Source organism: Capricornis sumatraensis, chromosome 22 (genome assembly GCF_032405125.1).
Source record: "Capricornis sumatraensis isolate serow.1 chromosome 22, serow.2, whole genome shotgun sequence".
Taxonomy (NCBI): Eukaryota; Metazoa; Chordata; class Mammalia; order Artiodactyla; family Bovidae; genus Capricornis; species Capricornis sumatraensis.
This window is the reverse complement of record NC_091090.1, coordinates 28,964,792-28,984,840: the sequence shown is the minus strand read 5'-3', so window position 1 is coordinate 28,984,840 and position 20,049 is coordinate 28,964,792. Positions and strand designations below refer to the sequence as shown.

The 20,049-nt window shown below is 45.8% G+C and overlaps 1 protein-coding gene across 1 annotated transcript in view; it reads left to right on the top strand.

Moving 5' to 3' along the window:
- PKHD1 (PKHD1 ciliary IPT domain containing fibrocystin/polyductin) overlaps positions 1-20,049 on the top strand; it is a 445,700-nt gene that overhangs the window by 23,822 nt on the left and 401,829 nt on the right. Inside the window, exons 13-22 of the mRNA XM_068960604.1 lie at positions 3,042-3,183; positions 5,463-5,577; positions 6,550-6,828; positions 7,300-7,389; positions 7,483-7,573; positions 8,537-8,679; positions 10,503-10,627; positions 12,018-12,193; positions 14,897-15,035; positions 17,231-17,358. Of these exons, the coding sequence (XP_068816705.1) occupies positions 3,042-3,183; positions 5,463-5,577; positions 6,550-6,828; positions 7,300-7,389; positions 7,483-7,573; positions 8,537-8,679; positions 10,503-10,627; positions 12,018-12,193; positions 14,897-15,035; positions 17,231-17,358 (1,428 nt within the window). The remainder of the gene's footprint in view (positions 1-3,041; positions 3,184-5,462; positions 5,578-6,549; positions 6,829-7,299; positions 7,390-7,482; positions 7,574-8,536; positions 8,680-10,502; positions 10,628-12,017; positions 12,194-14,896; positions 15,036-17,230; positions 17,359-20,049) is intronic.

Here is a 20,049-nt window from a genome sequence, read left to right as displayed (position 1 = left end):
GTACATTATAAATAAAATGTGTATGGAAAACATAATGTGGCAGTTCTGGATGGTTGACAATGTCCTTTATACAATGCTTTTGGAATTTCTTTTATGGAAGAGTAATAGGGGTGGGGTGGACAGGCAGCTGTTAACATTCGATCGTTAGCTCTAGACAGGCAGATCACAGTCTCCTCCCCAGGGCCCTCCAGGCCGTCTGGTCTCAGGCTGGCGGGTGAGCTGGGGGTCTCAGGGACAGAATGAGGGCTGTGTCCTGCAGAGCTCCCTAGCCCTCACCACAGCTGCCCACTGACCGGCGCAGGTCTTGAGTCAAGGACGACTTCTCCCCTTATCTCTGCCTCTGCGACCTAATGGAGGCAGGGGTCTCCATGGGTTGCAGTTCATGGATGCAGCCCCGATCTGGGCGGCCTGAGGATCCTGAGGGGCAGCTGGAGTCCTCTGTGATGATGACTGGGTAACGTCTGGACATCTGAGGGGATCGCCAGCTGAGAGCTGCCTCCTCAGCTGGGCTGGGCACTGGCAGAAGGACCCAAACTTGCGTGCTGGCCGTACACTCCCTGGGCAGGGTAACCAGCAGCTGCAGGGACCCCGCTCCTCTTAACTAGGACCTGGATCTCAGAGGGTGAAGGTTGAGCCTCTGTGGGGCCTTGCCCTTCTTGTCAGAACAGAGAATAACATTTGTTTTGATGCAGGTTGGAACATTGTGGCCTGACCTCAAGAACAAAAGATCTGACACCTAGAAGTTTGCAACAACTAATAATACCCCTCCCTCACCTTCCCTATAAAAGGACTTTTTGGAAAAGCTTTCAGGGAGCTTGGGGTTTTTTAGTCATGGGCCACTCTTCTTGCATGGCCCTGCAGTAAAACTTTCTCTGCTCCGGCTCCGATGTTTTGGTATTGTTTGGCCTCAGTGCGTGTCGGGCACACAGCCCTGTGTTGGGTAATAATGAATAATGATTCATGCACTGGGTAACAGGACAAATGATCCTGTTTTGCAGCTGTTCTCAGGAGCAGGCGTGGCACTTGGCAGTGTTCGGTCCTTGCAACTGGGATGGTGGTGCTACTGACCTCTAGTGGTAGAGGCTGGAAGTGCTGGTAAACATCCTTCCGTGCTCTGTGAAGTAGCTCAGTTGTGTCCGACTCTGCGACACCATGGACTGTAACCTACCAGGCTACTCTGTCCATGGGATTTTCCAGGCAAGAATACTGGAGTGGGCTGCCATTTCCTTCTCCAGGGCATCTTCCCAACCCAAGGATCGAACCCGGGTCTCCTGCATTGCAGACAGACGCTTTACCGTCTGAGCCGCCAGGGAAAGAGCCCTTAAAACGCATTGCAGGCAGCACCAGGGAAGCCCCACAATGGAGTTATCCAGCCCCAAAGATCAATACTGCTAAGCCTGAGAAACCTCAAATAATACATTAAAATATGCTGTTATTTTTCTGCTTATTCCTTATCTGTTTCCCCTTCTTAGGATTTAACAGGGAATAACAACAGGAATTTAAAATAATAACTGCCCTAGCTATCCTTTACTGAGTACTTATATTTCCGGCTCTTTGTGTATATACTTTAAGCTCCCTTAGTCTTTTTCCCTCCAGAGTTGTCAAACTGACTTTACTTCTCCCCACGGCTTTATTGAGATATAACTGCTGTGTAACTCAGCTCCCTTAGTCTTTAGAGCAGTTTCTCTGTTTACTATTGACCCCATTTTGATGCAGGAGAAAACGAAGATGTGAAGCAGTTTGCTCAAAGCTGCCCATCAAGTAAGTGGTAGAGCTGGACTCTCAACCCACCCATGGGTGATTCCAGAGCTTTTACCGTCAACCCAATTAGTAGCCAGTGTTGATCACACAATGCAGTATATTAAAAAGCAGAGACATTACTTTGCTGGCAAAGGTCTGTCTAGTCAAAGCTGTGGTTTTTCCAGTAGTCATGTTTGGATGTGAGAGTTAGACTATAAGGAAAGCCGAGTGCCAAAGAATTGATGCTTTTGAACTGTGGTATTGGAGAAGACTCCTGAGTGTCCCTTGGACTGCAAGGAGATCCAACCAGTCAACCCTAAAGGAAGTCAGTCCTGAGCATACATTGGAAGGTCTGATGCTGAAGCTGAAGCTCCAGTAGTTTGGCCACTTGATGTGAAGGACTGACTCACTGGAAAAGACCCTGATGCTGGGAAAGATTGAAGGCAGGCGGAGAAGGGGACGACAGAGGATGAGATGGTTGGATGGCATCACCGACTCAATGGACATGAGTTTGAGCAAGCTCCTGGAGTTGGTGATGGAGAGGGAAGCCTGGTGTGCTGCAGTCCATGGGGTTGCAAAGAGTTGGACATGACTGAGCAACTGAACTGAACTGATTGATCACACATATGCCTTTGGTCTCAGGGTTTTTTTTTATATAAAACACAGATAAATTGATGACATTTAGAATGTTATGCAATGGCAGCCTGTCACACGATTTGCTGCCTGTTCACAAACTGAGGTCAGGACTCATGAAAAATGTGAGGATTGCCAGTTTTCTGAGACAAAGGGGGTTTAGGGAATAGAGTTCTCATGACATTAAAAGATACTGAAGTGCACTCCTGGCTTCATAAGCCTTTGATTGCTTTTTCACATTTTTCTCTTATCTGGACACTCCCATTAAAAAGAGCTCCTTTGCTTTTTATGGTCCTCTGAGAAGATGCCCCTTACTGCTCCTTGTCAGGTGTCTCTTTCTCAGAGGCTGAATTCTTACACCTAGCAGTAGTTTCCACTTTCTAGAACATTATGTTATCTTTATTTTATTTTGGGGAGGTATTCCTTCACTTTTATGTATTAGGGTAAAATTGCTTTACAATGTTGTGTAACTTTCTGCTGTACCCCAAAGTGAATCAGCTCTATGTATAGTTTTTATAGTGTCTCACATGAGTACTCCATTTGGGTCTCAGTTGACTCACCTTCTAAATAGTTCCCGTATCATCTTTGTCCTGAATCTGTAGTCAAGAAGTTCCCCCGCCTGGGGGAGAAACCCCCTCTGATGTTTATGAGGCATACGTGTCTTACAGGCAATCGAGGGCTTCTTTTTGAAGTTGGAGATGCTTCTGAGGACTTGGACCTGACTGAAGCCACCCCTGGGTACAGTTGGCAGATCGTCCCTAATGCCAGTTCTCCATCTGGATTTTGGTCAAAGGAAGGGCAACCTTTCAGGTATGTTTGCAGGAAAAGTGGATGTCCAGATCACAAGTGTCTCTACTGGCCTGGGTGAGGCTAGGAGACAGATGAGTAAGCAATGAGATTTCCGGGGGAAAATGTAAAATATTTACTAACTCACCAGTATTGGTTATGTTCATGGACCACAGGCCCTTTATGCGTGCATGCTAAATTTTGATCAATGAGTAAAATATGTATGTTGTACAGCTTAGTTTGAAATCTGCTTTGGGGAGGACTATTCATCAGAACATTTAGCTGGGTGGGACAGGAAGCTTGGTAAAGAGCAGGCAAAACTTCCTGTAGAAATGTGGTTAAGAGATAAAACCAATATCTGGATGATGCTAAAAAAAAGACTCAAACAGTTGCCCTTTGGGCACATGAGGGAGCAGAGGCTGGGCAGCCAACAGCTCTGTGGGAACAATTATCCAGTGCTATAGGTCAGGGCTTCCCTGGTGGCTCAGAGGTTAAAGCATCTGCCTCTAATGTGGGAAACCTGGGTTCGATCTCTGGGTCAGGAAGATCCCCTGGAGAAGGAAATGGCAACCCACTCCAGTATTCTTGCCTGGAGAATCCTATGGATGGAGGAGCTTGGTAGCTACAGTCCACGGGGTCGCAAAGAGTCAGACATGACTGAATGACTTCACAATGTAGGTCAACCAGATGGCTGGTGTAGAGCAGGGAAGCTCCTGTGGGCTAGGGAGACATTGTTTTCTACAGTAGTGACTGCAGTGTGGTAAAGTTTCCCTGTTTAGTTTAGTTTTGTCTTTTTAATCCCTTCAAGGATGTGGCCAGAATTTCTCATTATTTTGATGGGGGCTTAAAAATGTAGAAAATAAGAGAACTGTGGAGACCTAGTGTGCTCTAAGCTTGTATATAGGTGTCTATATCCTTTAGGTGTGATGGATCTCTTCTTTTTTTGAAACTCTCCTCAGAGAGGTTGGTTATGACTCCTGTGTCTGAATTCTGTGCTAAGTCACTTTAGTCATGTCCAACTCTTTGCGACCCTATGGACTGTAGCCTGTCAGGCTCCTCTGTCCATGGGATTCTCCAGGCAAGAATGTTGGAGTGGTTTGCCATGTCTCCCTCCAGGGGATCTTTCCCACCCAGAGATCAAACCTGTGTCTCTTACATCTCCTGCGTTTGCAGGCGGGTGAATTCTCCTCAATCTGTAGCCTCTTTCAAGGATTTGACTATTCTACTGATTTCTTTTGTCTGTGCTGCATAGCATGTGGGATCTTAGTTCCTCAACCAGGGATCGAACCCAGGTCCCCTGCAGTGGAAGTGAAGAGTCTTAACCACTGGACTACTAGGGAAGTCTCTTGGCCATTTTAAAGGTTAATTCAGTTGTGAAAAGGAAGGCTTTGTTCTCTGTTCATTGAATTTCAGACATTGAAGAAACCAAGTAAGGAAGGAAATCTGATCAGAGTTAAGTTTCTATTGTCTTGAAAGTCTTACTAATTAGATATCTAACCACCAGTACATGGTTTTAAAGTGGCAATAAATAGTGTGTGTGTGTGTCTGGTGGCACCTAGTACCACATCTTTTTGTCATAGTTTCTGAGGACCATAAATAATATTCCAAGGAAAATCTTTCAGCTATATTCAGTGTGTGTGGGGGCATCAAGGAGAGTCCCACCTCAACAGATAAAAGAGCATTTTGATTATTTGGTATGACCTGTAGGTTTCTCTCTGCCATTTCAAGGAGCCCCAAACCAGAAAGCAACTCTTTCTATTCTTTCTGGCATTCGTTTCTGTAAAATTCAAAATTTTAAGATAAAAAATTGGAATATTTATTAATATAATAATGATGGAACTTTAGTTATTTTCAAAACTATTCTCAGAAAATATTCTCTGTATTCTTCATATCTAGATGAAATCAGAGAAAACTCTGATTGAAGATCTCTATTTCTAATAATAAGAATGATATTTACTATTGATTGAATGCTTACCATGTGCCAGACCCTGTACTGGCCACGTTTGGTAAGTGATCTCAGCTAAGCCCCCAGGTGACCCTATGCTGTGGCTACAACTTTCCCAAAGATGATGCAAACTGCCTGGGGAGTCGTGCCAGTTCAAAGTGAAGGGCTGAGGTACTGAGCCAGGCAGGCATCACAGGAAGAGATGCATCCAGAGGGCTCTGGCCAGTCACAGGCATGAGTCAAATGTTTCTTCCTCATTAACATAAAGACAAACAAAATCCAAGGGCACCGTTGTTGGGTCAGTGATACTGGGCTTGGCTGCCCCCATTTCTTTCTCTGTGTTCCTCTGCTTTTCCAGAGCACGGCTCAGTGGGTTCTTTGTGGCCCCAGAGACAAATAATTACACTTTCTGGATCCAGGCTGACAGCCAGGCTTCTCTGTATTTCAGTTGGTCGGAGGACCTGAGGACCAAGGTATTCACCACTTTCTTGTTTTCCTTCTTCTTGTCCCCAGTCCCTCACTCGTGAAAAAAAAAAAAACGCCAAGAAAAGCAATAAGTCAAAACGAAGGCTTTCATGTTCTACTGATAGTCGTAACACACTGTTAAGCAACCAGAGACTTTAATTTTTTTTTTTTTGGTGCGTACATGTGTGTGTACAGGTTTTTAAAATTAGAAATTTTAAAAAGTTGAGAAATAATCTACATGATTTTACTTTTTGAAACAGAGCTTGCTGGTCATTATGCTGCATACCTTGTTTCTAAGCTTCACAGCATCTTGTGAGCTATGTCTCTTTATCTCCATTTTCCAGATGAGGACAATGAGGTTTAGAAGGCTTGTATGACCAATATAGGGCCACTGGGGTGATAAAGAGGCATATTAAGAATTCAAATCCAGATTTGTCTGACTCAGAATTTGTTTTTACCACTGATTCTGGGTGTGGATGTAGCTAGTTTTATGCAGGAATTTTCTGGCCAGTTTTGAAAGATTAAAAAAGGTGTTTTAGCAAACAACCAAAATTACTTTATTCCATTGTTAAAGAAACACAGTATTTTCTCTCAAATGGTGAATATGCTTCTATGAAATTACTTTGCTAGTTGGGTGGAGAAGCATCATAGATTTTGATGTGGTCAAGTCATTTAGGTTTCTCAAAGGGCGTCATATGATTTTACCTACAGCATCATGTAAAGTTAGGGTTTCTGGTTGGCTCTTCCAGGTTTACACATGGCCTATCCATCTCATCTGAATACTATGTAATCTAGACAGAGAGAGAAAAAGAGAGAGAGAGGCATGCATAGAATAGTCCTAAAAAGTTCAGGCTAACTTGTTGGAAAAGGCAGAACAGCCCCCAAGTCCCTTGTTAGTAGGTGTGTAGATGCTTTTTGTTTGAGAGAGAGGGGCCCAGAAGGTTCACAGTATTGGTCCTGATGTGTTTACTGGGGTGCAGGTGAAAATGGCCTCTATCAGGGTGGGCACTGCCGACTGGTTTGACACCTGGGAGCAGAATGGGAGTGACAAGACCCAGCAACAGAAGACCCCCAAGCTGGAGCTGCGTGGGGGAGCCAGGTACTACCTGGAAGCAGAGCATCGAGGGACAGCCCCCAGCAGCGGGGTGAGAATTGGTGTCCAGATCCACAACACCTGGCTGAATCCTGACGTGGTCAGCACATACCTCCGGGAGAAGCATCAGATCCGAGCTTGGGCCCAGAGACTTCCGGAAATCCAGGTCTGCCTGTGTTTTTTGTCCCATGGGGTTAGGGTCAGGGGCTGAACCCTGCAAGGAATTTAGTGCTGGCTGGCTGGGAGCCAGGAGACTTGAGCCGTAATGATAACTCTCCTGCAAAAGAGATTGGACATCCAACCAGTAGCGTTGAGAGGATTTTTTTTTTTTTTTAAAGGAATCTTACTGTTGTGATGCCCTGATTCATGGACTTAGTTTTAGGTACCAAAGTCCTGGTAAATCTTCCTTTGGAAACATATTCCTCAGAGAGGAAATAAGGTCCTCCTAACACTCACACCCATGTTTGCATGCCTGTGAGTGTATACATGCGTGATTTCATAGCTTTTCGACCCATTTAGGTCCTATTTCCTGGTATACTGTCTACAGCAAGTCAGGGAAGTATGTCTTATGTTCCTAGATTGTCTTTTTGGCTCAATGAGCACATATTGTTTAATTCTGTCACTCTTGACTTTTTAGATGCTGACGGTGTCTGGCACAGGGAACTTCTTCCTTACCTGGGACAACGTTTCTAGTCAGCCAATCCCTGCAAATGCCACAGCCCATCAGGTGGGCATTTTATTCACATAAGGAGAGGCGGGGGAACTAGAGGTTGTCTTTACGTCCATGGCATGAGCTCCTGGTCATTTCTCTTATTAACAGATTCAAACAGCCATTGAGGAGTTACTTGCAGTCAAATGCAAACTGGAACCCCTTGCAGCGAACATCTTACTCTGGCAGGGATTTGAACAAGGTACGATTCCTGGTTTGGCAAATTCCAACCCTCTTCTTTACCCTTATCTTTTTTTTTTTTTTTTAATGTAACAAGGGGAACAATCTTCATTTCATCTCCAAGGTAACTCTGTTCATTCCAATGGAAACTGGATTTGGACACAGTGTTTAAGAGAGAGGCTGCATGTTTGGGAGGGAGCTGCTTGGTGTGGGAATCAGAGAAAGAAAGGACATCCCTTCCGTGCTATCAGGGGAGCAGAGAGTTAGAAACAAAGGATGCTGGTGACGAAGGCTCAGGAGCTGCATCTCGTGCCGCAGGTGGGAAAGAGCGACCGATACAGGAGAGACATAGCAGAACAGTGCAAATCCTGTTTAACTCAAATCACATCTCAAAGGAATTCTTACATAATACAGTAGTCTGTGCTGTGCATGGTAAGTTGCGTCTGTCGTGTCTGACTCTTTGAGACCCTATGGACTGAAGCCCGCCAGGCTCCTCTGTCTGTGGGATTCTCCAGCCAACAATACTGGAGTGGGTTGCAGTTTCCTATGCCAGGGGATCTTCCCGACCAACCTATTGAACCGAGTCTCTTATGTCTTCTGCATCGGCAGATGGGTTCTTTACCACTTGGGAAGCTGAAGACGGTAGTCTAGCATATTCCAAAAATGTAAGGATATGTTTTAGAAATCATAAGGTGAGCTAAGTTGCAGTCAACACACCTTACCTCTTTGCTTCTCAATATTTTTTTGTTGTGGTACACATAGAAAATGATAATAGATTTTTAATGCTCTGGAGCAGACACAATGCATTTCTCATAGGTGGAGCCTTCAAGCTGGAGGGTGCTGGCCACCCTGAGCCCTGCCCAGCTTGCCCAAGGACTGAGAGGCCAGTGTCGTGGAGAACCCATAACCCATTCCTTGCAGACATGTTGTGGAGCTCTGTTTGATAATTACTCCTGTCTTCCTATTTTATCTGAACTTCATCCAGGGTTAGAAGGTTCCACCTCTGATGGGCACCTCACCAGTGGGACAGAGCCCTTCTGTGGGAGGTTCAGTCTCCATCAGCCCCGACACCTTGTCCTGACACCTCCAGCTGCTCAGAAAGTCTACCAGCTAGATCAGTACACACACGTAAGTAGCAGCCATTGTGTTTGCAGGCCAGGTGGGCAGGGAGGGGTTGAAATTATTCTCTGGGGTGGACGCTGGAGAAACAGAAACACAAGGGAGTGGTTGCCATGACTCACAGATGTTCAGGCTGAGGTGCTAGGCTTTGGGTGTGAATGGATACCTTAGGTCCTCCACTAGCTAGTTGCTGCATAGAAATGCCTTTGTAATAACTGAGACCTACGGAAGCTTCTGGGCTTTCTAGGTGGCTCAGTGGTATAGAATCCACCTGCCAAGGCAGGAGACGTGGATTTGATCTCTGGGTTGGGAAGTTCCCTTGGAGGAGGAAATGGAAGCCCACTCCAGTATTCTTGCCTGGAGAATCCCATGGACAGAGGAGCCTGGAGGGCTATAGTCCATCGAGTTGCGAAGAGTTGGAGTTGAATTAATGACAAAAAGCAACAACAATGACAACATGGAAGTTTCCATATGTTTCAGTGTTTTCTTTGATCTCCAGGTATGAGAGCAGACTCTCCACTCAGACTCTCTGGTTTTGAATTCTGACTCTATACCCTGCATGCCCTCTGTGTTTTATCTTAGTTTACTCATCTGAGAAATGGGTGATAACAGGTCTGCCTCTCAAGCTATTTAGGAAGAGTATATGAGGTCATCCAGTAAAGCACTTGGGCAGTGGCTAGGACTTGTTTAAAGCTAGTTATTATTTATTATAGTTACTGTTATTACTGATGGATGAACTGACACATTCCTCCAATACCTCGTATCCTTTGCATGAATAGCTCTGCTCTTTGGGGACCAGTGTGAACCTTCCTGGGATGACTGAGCTCACGGCAGTGGTTTCAAGTCCTTTCTGAGTCAAAAAAGAGTGGGAGCTGGGACTAAACGGTTCAGGAAAGGGCAACACCCAACTTGCAGCCTTTCTTCTATAGCACAGGCACCCGGCAGGTGGTGGGGGGGACTTAGCCCACAGTAGAGGCATTTCTGTCCATGGGGGTCGCACAGAGTTGGACACGACTGAAGCGACTTAGCAGCAGCAGCAGCAGCAGCAGCAGCAGCAGCAGCAGCTAGGCATTTTGCCTGGAAAATCCCATGGACGGAGGAGCCTGGTAGGCTGTTCATGGGGTTGCAAAGAGTCGGACACGACTGAGTGACTTCACTTTCACTTTTCACTTTCATGCATTGGAGAAGGAAATGGCAACCCACTCCAGTGTTCTTGCCTGGAGAATCCCAGGGACGGGGCAGCCTAGTGGGCTGCTGTCTATGGGGTCGCACAGAGTTGGACACGACTGAAGCGACTTAGCAGCAGCAGCAGCAGCAGAGGCATTTTGGGTCATCACAACTGGGGAAGTGTTAGTGCCATCCAGAACCTACCCAGGTTCTAGGAAAGTTGCTACACATTCTGCAATGCACAGTGTAAGAAAAGTCCCAGGCCTAAATGTCAATAGTGCCACAGTTGAAAAATCCTGCCAAACAATTTTACTTAACTCTGACTTAGAAGCCAAGGATGCCGGTGAGTTCAGGTTAAGGAGTGAGGCTCAGAGAGGTTCAGTGCCTTGCTTGAGATTGCACAGGTATCTGGGTCACAACAAGGGATTTCTAATTGAGATCTCTAATTGAGGTAAAAAATCCTCACAGCCACACACAATGCTAGGCATTGAATAACTCTCTGTTGGATAAATAGCAATTTGCTTTAAACTAAGGTAAGGTCTAGGAGGGCAGGAGAGGTCTGGCTGTCTTTAGGTTGGTTCTAGGGGGTGGATTGTCCTCAGTAAACATTACTTGAACAGCTGCTTCTTAGTGACAGAGCTGAAGCCCTTGTTTTGTGTCTCTAGTTGTGCCTTGCGTACAGAGGCCATGAGAATACAACCCTGAAGATGACTGTGTCCTTCACAGTTGGCCTTCAAAACCCTGTTAAGAACCTCACGTGTGACTGGAGTCTCCTGGGGACCAGTCCTAGGTAGGTACCCAAGGGTAGCTTGTCTGTGGGCAGGTGTGGTGGGAATTCCCAGATGGTATGGCTAACTATCCTGGGGACAGTGACTCATGAGACGTATTGTCTGATAGTGGGGCCTTGGACAATAGTTTCAGCTCTGAACATGTTTTATTTGACAAAGAAGTTTGATTTAAGAGCAGTTAGTTGTTACATATATAAGGAGTCTGACATTTCTCATAGGGATAGAGTCAAAGACCATCATATTTGGAAGAGATTTTATGTAACATTCCTTGACATTACAGATGAGAAAAATCGGGGCCCAGAGAATTTGTGATTCACTGGAATTCATTCAGCAAGTGAGCAAAGATGCTGGAACATGATCCAGGCATTTTGATCCCTTGATTCAGCACTCTTTCCACATCTCTCAGGGGTTTTGTAAGTGGTTTTAAACCTAAATGAGTTTTAGGTTTTCAGTTCAGTTCAGTCGCTCAGTCATGTCCGACTCTTTGTGACCTCATGAATCGCAGCACGCCAGGCCTCCCTGTCCATCACCAATTCCCGGAGTTCACTCAGACTCATGTCCATCGAGTCTGTGATGCCATCCAGCCATCTCATCCTCTGTCGTCCCCTTCTCCTCCTGCCCCCAATCCCTCCCAGCATCAGAGTCTTTTCCAATGAGTCAACTCTTTGCATGAGGTGGCCAAAGTACTGAAGTTTCAGCTTTAGCATCATTCCTTCCAAAGAAATCCCAGGGCTGATCTCCTTCAGAATGGACTGGTTGGATCTCCTTGCAGACCAAGGGACTCTCAAGAGTCTTCTCCAACACCACAGTTCAAAAGCATCAATTCTTCGGCACTCAGCCTTCCTCACAGTCCAACTCTCACATCCATACATGACCACAGGAAAAACCATAGCCTTGACTAGACAGACCTTAGTCGGCAAAGTAATGTCTCTGCTTTTGAATATACTATCTAGGTTGGTCATAACTTTTCTTCCAAGGAGTAAACATCTTTTAATTTCATGGCTGCAGTCACCATCTGCAGTGATTTTGGAGCCCCCAAAAATCAAGTCTGACACTGTTTCCATTGTTTCTCCATTAGGTTTTAGAGTCCACTAATCATCTCTGCGGTTAGATCCTAACATGTGATCTGCTTAAGACACACAATTGTATTGTAATTTGAAAGGACTGCTGACACTGTTATGAATGGGTGGTGGACTGAACCGTGACTCACTGGCGTTGTGTCCCAGCCGAGCTGAGCCCATTTTGGGGGGAGATGCTGGTACCATGGCAGCCAGGACTGTGCGGATCTCCCAGCTGCATGGTCTTCGGGCCCAGGCTGGGGAACTGGGGCTCTCAGGTGAGAGGCCTGTGGTGCTCACGGGAGGCCCGTTTCTGCTCTGTGCTTGAGTTCAGCTGGCAGTTCACCTGCACCGACCTCTGGAAGACGTGTGTGCATCACTCCTCGCATATCCAGCTGCCTCCTGCAAATTCCCCTGTGCTGGTTCACCAGATTGACCTCCTCCCTCTGTCTCCAGAGATGGGCATGTTCTATGTGGATGAGATTATTATTGCAGACACAAACCTAACAGGTGACTATCAGATCTGCTCTCCTCTATGAACTATCCATCAGATAGGGTCCTCAGGCTTTTCTGGAGGGGCTGCTTCTCTTTCAACGGAGAGAGAACAGATAATTCTCCGTCTTTCCGCCTCAGTCCCAGGGAGAAGAGGAAGTTGTGATTGTGTGTCTTTGACTTTTCTATCCCTCTAGCAAGTTCCTTCTGTTTTCTGTTATTTACCCCAGTGTTTGCTCTTGCTTTGGGTACCTGTCATCTTGTCCCGATTTTACCACTTTCTGGCTGAGAGGCCTTGGTTTTCTCATCTATAAAATGGGCATAATGAGGCCTCTACCCCATGGGATTACTATGAAGATTAACTGAAGTGTAATGTAAAGCACTCATCATGGGTCCTGACTGTAGTAGGTGCTCAGTAAATATAATCAGTTATTACTACTATTATCATTACTATTGTCAGGCCAGCAGGATTTCTCCCTACCTCTATCTGTTAATATCTGTCATAAAAGGTGCTGTGAGGAACATAGCATCATTGGCCCTGAAATGGGCCACAAGTCTGATTTTATGACCCATAGTGCCAACTTGGTGTGAGTTAGAGGGTCATCGCATCCTCATGAGAATAGCTTTCTGCCCATCTGATTGCTCCCACGTATCACTCAGAGCTCAGGCCTGAGCCCTCTCTGCACAAAGTCCCTTGATCTCAGCTGGCTTTGTTTGTCTTAAAGGCAAGGTGCTCACCAAGGGTTCTCCCAAGGCCGCGTGTGACACACACACCACGGCCAGAGGGCCAGAGGGATGGTGTGGTTTGCTCCCAGGGCCTCTAGGTTTCCACCTTGTTCACTCTCCCTATTCCATCAAATCCTGTGCGACTCTGGCTTTCCTGCCTCTCGTAGCTTCTCTTTCTCTCTTCAGGGAGAAAAGGATGGAATGGTCATTTGCGTTCTGATTGTCAAGTTGTGCCACTTTTAATCTTTTACCTGAAAGTGCAGAGCTAGGGGGCAGGGAACTTGGGGGTGAGGGGTAAGGGAGCTCTCTTTCAAGCCCTGAAACTGCATCATTTCTGATACTCTTCAGAATTCCATCTCTTACCTGTTTCAGTGATTTGAGTGTTTGGGGAGCATCTGGCATCACTGACTTCAAATTCCATGTTCTGACACACAGAAAATAATATTCCAATAGTGTGCTGGGATAACTGTCTGAATTCCTTAGTGCCCAAGACAACTGACTGGGGCCTTTGGTGACCCCAGATGCTGCACAGATTCCCAGAGGGCTGATGGGATCAATATTTCATACACTTGAACCCACTGACTGAGAAACTCAGGACTAGATAATAGATATCATTTTCCTTCCTCCTCTCCAAACCCTCAATGCCCAGGATCCCAACTCCTTCTCACGGCCATCACCTCTGTGCACCCAAATGCTCCAGCATCTGGAGCCATGTAGGGGTGAGGTGGGGAGGGGAGCAGGGAGGCAGAGGGCAGAGATAAGAAAGACAGGAGGTGGCTTGGGTGTAACAATCTGCTTCCCACTTGGTTCAGTCATCCCGCTGGCAACAATTTTTCTGTGAGGATTATTTAATAGTAACATAAACTACACACTTGGGCTCCATATTTGTATTTAATTGCCTGACATTTATCTGATCAGTTTAATATTTGATTATATTCTCCCACCTAATGTCTTCTATGAAATTTCTTTTTATTTAGTGGTAGCTACCAAATACTTCTCATTTAATTTTCAGAACCCCTAAGATGGCCCTATGATCCCCACTCTATAGATTAGGAAACCAAAGCTAAGAGGGTGCTAAGTGTCTTGTCTCAAATCGTTGGGAATGTGGGGGAAATTGAAACCTAGAGATCGTTGACCCCAGAGCCACTTGTAATGACTCCATACTCAGTTGAGCAAATGAACTTTTATCGAGCGCTGGCTCTGTGCCTGGTGTTGTGCTCAGCATTGGGCCTGCAAGGATGCTGCTTTTCAACTGTTTGCTGTCTTGATTGCACAGATTTGGGAAAGAAACTGCATTTACATGGTGCCTAATAGAAGGGAAAGAGGATATTACGCTGGCTGTTTAAACCTGCCATCTCAGTAAACTCTCCCTGCCATGCAGACTGATGTCTACCATGAGTCCCGCTTTATCAATGAGAAAAGTCTTACAGAGGCTATGGTGATTAGCCAAATGGTCACCCAGCAGAAGTGGAAAATCAGGATTTGCAAAATGGTCTGTCTTAAATGCTGGCACTGTGTCTGCACACATGTTGACACCATGCAGTGGATAAAACTCAAGTATCTCCAGGATCTGCCTTGTGTGTTCCGTGTTCCTGAGGGGGATCATCTTGCATTGCTGGAGCTGCCGGGACTTGGAGAAGGAAAGGAGGAAGAGGGGGGCCGTGCACACTGCCACAGATGAGCTGTGTGTTTGCACGTGTGCGTGTGGTGGCGTGGGGACCTCCAAGGGCACAGGGAATGATGATTGGCTGGCTTGGGGCTTACTGAAGTTTGCCGTGGAATTAGTCATCATCTCCTTATATCATGACCTTGCATTTTCCTTTGGCAACTGAGTTCCTCCCTCTTCCTTTTCTCCTCATGGCAGCAGGTAGGTGGGAATCTCTGTTTTCATGGTGTGCTGAGACGTGAGGGACTCAGCCCCTCCAGCAGGGACCGTCCACCCAGCAGGTCTTCCATCTTGATTTACTTGATGATGTTCGGCTCCTGGGTCTCCAGTTTCTCAGGCGGACACTGGTACAGCTCGCCCTGGTGGGAATCTGCTGGAATCGCTCTCAGTGGTGGGATCACCTCCTGTCTACAATGTGACCTCCTGGTTGGCAAAGTGTGGCCTGGAGCTCCCGCTCATCACTGCAAGGTAGGGAACCATCTTTGGTCACCTGTCCCTCCTTAAAATTGCTAACTGGCCTTAGGAGTCACAGAGGTGAGACTTTTTATCAATCAGGAAAATTTACCTGCCTTGCTGCTTAAAGCAGTAGTTCTCAATGTTAACAGTGCTGCATCAGACTTACCTGAAGGTTGTGTTAAAACACAGGTTGCTGTGCCCTAGCCACACCATCCTAATTCAGTAGGCTTGGTGGCAGGGCCTGATAATTTGCATTTCTAATGAGTTCCAAGGCAATGCTGATTCTGTTGATCTGGGGGCTAGTTTCTAGTTAATTAGTTTACAAGTAGATGTATTTTTATGCTTTTCAGAGGTTCACATTACCACTGTTTTCTTCTTGCTCCTCTTCTTCCATTCCATTAATAAGATTAATATATTAATCTTACTGGAATTCTTTGAGGCAAAAGGAAGTACAATTCATAGCCAAAGGAAGAAAACCAGCCAGTTCTGAAAGCTCACCACCAGGTGGCACTAGAGCAACATAAGCGTTGATTAGTCCATAAACAAACCTCTTTGGCCATAGTTTACAAAGCAGTAACTAAGAATCAGGCTCCTCCAAGCTCCTGGAACACATGCAAGCTGTAATTCGTCCTTTTAAATGTTCGCTAAAACCCGTAGAATGGGAACGATTGAGATGCCTTGTCTTTAAAATTTCTTTTCTCCCCCTGTATCTAACATGTTCTGAAATGAGTTCTCATTACTTACACCGTACTTGAGACTTTTAATCAATGTTAGAAAGCTAGAATCTATGTTGCACATTTCTTGACAATGTTTCACGGTCCTCTGGGTAGAAAAGACAAAAAATCATCAGCAGAATAAAGGAGGGAAAGGCTTTCGGTGATGGAGGGGGAGATGTCAAATGAGCCCCCTGTGATCCTGTGCTCCAAATGCCAGAGTTATTAACTCTGAAATGGTGAAGTATAATCTAGGTGCACACTTAGACAGGTGCTCACAACCTCCCCTTCCGAGTCTTCTCAGGCTCCTTAGCTCCTCTGGAAGCCTTCAGCCTGGGAAAGTCAGGACAACACAGAATGACCCCCAACAAGAAAAGCCTCAGTCTGACTGTTTCTGTGTGGTTGTGAGTATGCACATCCATACGTGGTACTTAAGTAATATTACTGATCAAAGTCATACATATTCATTGTTGAAAATATGGGAAGTACAGAAAAGCACAGTGAAAAGGTACAAATCACTCATAATCCCTCTGTTCAGAGATACTTTCTTTGAACACATTGAATCCATGTTCTGAAATACTCTTTTCCCCCAGGCAGTTTATATATACACACACACATATACATATATACACAAAATACATATATATGTATATTTATATATAGTTGGTGGCTCAGACGATAAAGAATCCACCTGCAATGCAAGAGACCCAGGTTTGATCCCTGGGTCGGGAAGATCCCCTGGAGACGGGAATGGCAACCTACTCCAGTATTCTTACCTGGAGAATTCCAAGGACAGTGGAGTCTGGCCGGCTACTGTCCATGAGGTCACAAAGAGTCGGACACGACTGAGTGACTAACTAATTATATCTGTTTGCTTTTTAAACTTCAAGTTGGAACAACAGATAAGACACTGTATTTGCAACATGCCCTTTTCACCTACTAGTATGAATGGAACCTTTCCCCGTTTCATTAAGCATGCTTTTTAATGGCTGATAGTAGTCTACTGCGTGGTATGTCATGATTTATTTGACCCACTTACTGTACTGAAAGCAGGGTTAGGTATGCGGTGTGCACACAGGTGCTGGATAAGGACTCTGCTAGATGGAGCGGCCTGTTTCTGGTGGGGATACTGAGCGCCGAGGGTCTGTGGATCAGGGTGAGCTTTCATCTGACTGTGAAGATACAGTCAGAGAGCACAGGCTTCTCCTTCCACTCTGCATCAGCACCAGAGCAGCGGAGGCTACACTCATCGCTTTTCACTCTGCCTCTGTGTTCGCCCAGGATCAGTAGAGGGGCAGAGTGGGACACCCTTAGAGACCCCTCATATTTACCTTTCATTTTCTCTGCTGTGATGGGAGAGGGATTATTCTGGAGCTCGTGCTCATGGTCTGGAAACGTGGGAGGCTGCGTGGTCCTTGAGATGGAGCTGTGCTCTGTCTGGAGCAGCTGCTGGAGGGTCCTTGTGGTTAACGCTTTGTTTCTGATATGTCGCAGCGCTGTGTCCACTGAAGGAGCAGAGGAAGGATCCGGGTTGGTCCAGGTGACAACACAGAGACTACAGAGGACAAGTCCACCTTTAGGAGGACACTTTCGCATCCAACTTTCTAACACAGCGATTCCTGGTAAAGGGGCCGTAGCGGGTGCAGCATTTCTCGTTGAAGCTTTCAGTGGCATCCCCAGGCAAACAACATCCTGCTGATAGGGTGACAGTCTTACAGTTAGCATACTTTGTTAATTTTCCAGTGTCTGAGAATGACTTTCCTAAAATTAAAGATCTGGGATATCCTTGTCAATATGATCCCAGTCTTTAAGTTTTACAGATGAGGAAACTGAGTGGATTAGCTTCCTACGGCTGTCATAAATTATACAAGCTTCGTGGCTTAAAATGACCGAAATGTATTCTCTTAAAGTTTTGGAGGCCAAAGTGCAAAATCAAGTTGTTGGCAGGGCCACGCTTCCTCCTAAGGTCTAGGGGAGGATCTGTTTTCTGCCTCTATGAGCTTCTGGTGGCTATTGGCATCCCTTGCTGCCGGTGCATCGTTCCAACCCCTGCCTCCTGGTCGCATGGTCTCTTTCTCTGCTGTCTCCAAACTCCCTCTGTCTCTCTGTTATAAGGATAAATAGGATTGCATTTATGGCCCACCTGGATAATCCGGGATGATTCCCTCTTCTCAAGATCCTTAATCACATCCATTGCTCTATGATATAACATCCATAGTTTCCAAGAATTAGGATGTATCTTTTTGAGGGCCACCATTCAGCTCACTCTACTCAGGCTTGCCCGAAGCTCATACAAATAGCTGAAGCAGGGTCCAGATATGAACTTGAGTGTTTGCTTCTCAAAGAGTTCAGTCGTCTTCTCTAGAATTTCATAGACCAAGATCCATGGTAGCCACTGCCTTTCTAAATCAAACTCTAAAGTGACCCTACATGATATTGAGCATTTTAGAAACTGTATCCATGGGGTCGCAAAGAGTCAGACATGACTGAGCAACTGAACTGAACTGAGAAACCATATTAAATGTAGAAGGAGCTTTCAACTGCAATGAGGATATAAATGTTTTAAATCTTCAACTGTCAATGTATATACATCTCATCAAGGACAGGGTTAGAAGTGATTATAATATATTATTTATTTGGTAACAACATAGGGGAAGTTGGGGGCTCAGGAGAATGCAAGAGTGGTTGTCTAAAAGTTGGCAAGTGATTCAAAAATCTTCTACCCTCCCAAGAAGAAAGATGCTGGACTTGCAAAGAAGTCCATCTTTGGCTGGAGGAATGGAGTTTTCCTTTAGTAGGACAGCTCAGGAAAAGTAGATGGCCCTGAGGCTATTGGAATCTGATAAGTGGGTGAGTGAGTGCGCTGGAGCTCTGCCACTGTGCTCTTTCCCTTCTCACAATGAGAGAGCTGCCGAATACCTGTTGAGAGATTTTTTTTTTTTCCCTGCCATCATGCTCTCTTGCTGATGCTCTTCACATTAACTGGGGGATAAGCCAGCCCTCACCTGGCCATTTGAAATGGCCTTTAAATGATGTATTCATATACTGCTACTGCTGCTAAGTCGCTCCAGTCGTGTCCGACTCTGTGCGACCCCATAGATGGCAGCCCATCAGGCTCCGCCATTCCTGGGATTCTCCAGGCAGGAACACTGGAGTGGGTTGCCATTTCCTTCTCCAAATGGATGAAAGTGAAAAATGAAAGTGAAGTCGCTCAGTCGTGTCCGACTCTTGGCGACCCCATGGACTACAGCCCACCAGGCTCCTCCATCCATGGGATTTTCTAGGCAAGAGTACTGGAGTGGGCTGCCATTGCCTAGGACAATCTTTTTTTAAAAAGATGAGTTTTGTTTGCATTTTGGAAATGCAGTGGTATTTCATTAACACTCCAGGGCAGTGTGGTATTCAAGAGGAGATCTCTTGAGTTGGTCAAGGCAATCTGGGTTTTAATCAAAACCCCTTTCACTTGGTTGGTGAGCTGTTGAATCACATTGGGTTTCATTTTCTTCATTTCTTAAGGAGGCATTAGGTTATCCAGATGACCCACCTCAAAGGGTTGCTGTGGTAGCTAATGAAATGGAAACTTCAGGTAAAGCATGAAACAGTGTTCAAACACAAGCCCAGAGTGCAGTTATTTCTCTGCAGGGATGTGCGATGGGGAAGCAGGTGGTTGGGCTTAAAAGAAATTCTAATAGAGAAACCAGAGTTCAGTGCCAACATTCCTCAGCTTGGTTGGCTCTGTTTTTATAGGTGTCAGCTGCTTTATGCCTTCCCCACTCCTTGTGGAAGGTGGCCAACTTTCCCCTATTCACAGGGCCAGCTACACTTTTTTTCCGGGAAAAACTCAGTGTTTAATTAGACTTTCAGGACTCACCAGTGTCTGGAATTCACATTTTGAGTTGACAGTTGTGTTCTCTGCTTATGATGCTGATTAAAGGAATCGTGATATAAAGAGTGAGCACCTACTTATGCTTGCCTTAAAAGTTGCGTAACTGGACTGAGGGTTCTCTTGAAGCCACATCTTGAACCTGAGGGTCTCTGCGTACATGAAGGCATTTTAACCTGTATTCTGCTGTCTTGATGATGAGATGAGATGCTATAAGGTGGAGTAATTAGTTTCCTGTATTTTCTATATTGCACTTCCCTGGTAGCTCAGCAGTAAAGAATCCGCCTGCCAATGCAGGAGATGGGGGTTTGATCCCTGGGTTGAGAAGATCTCCTGTTGAAGGAAATGGCAACCCACTCCAGGATCCTTGCTTGGGAAATTCCATGGAAAGAGGGGCCTGACAGGGTACAGTCGATGGGGTTGCAAAAGA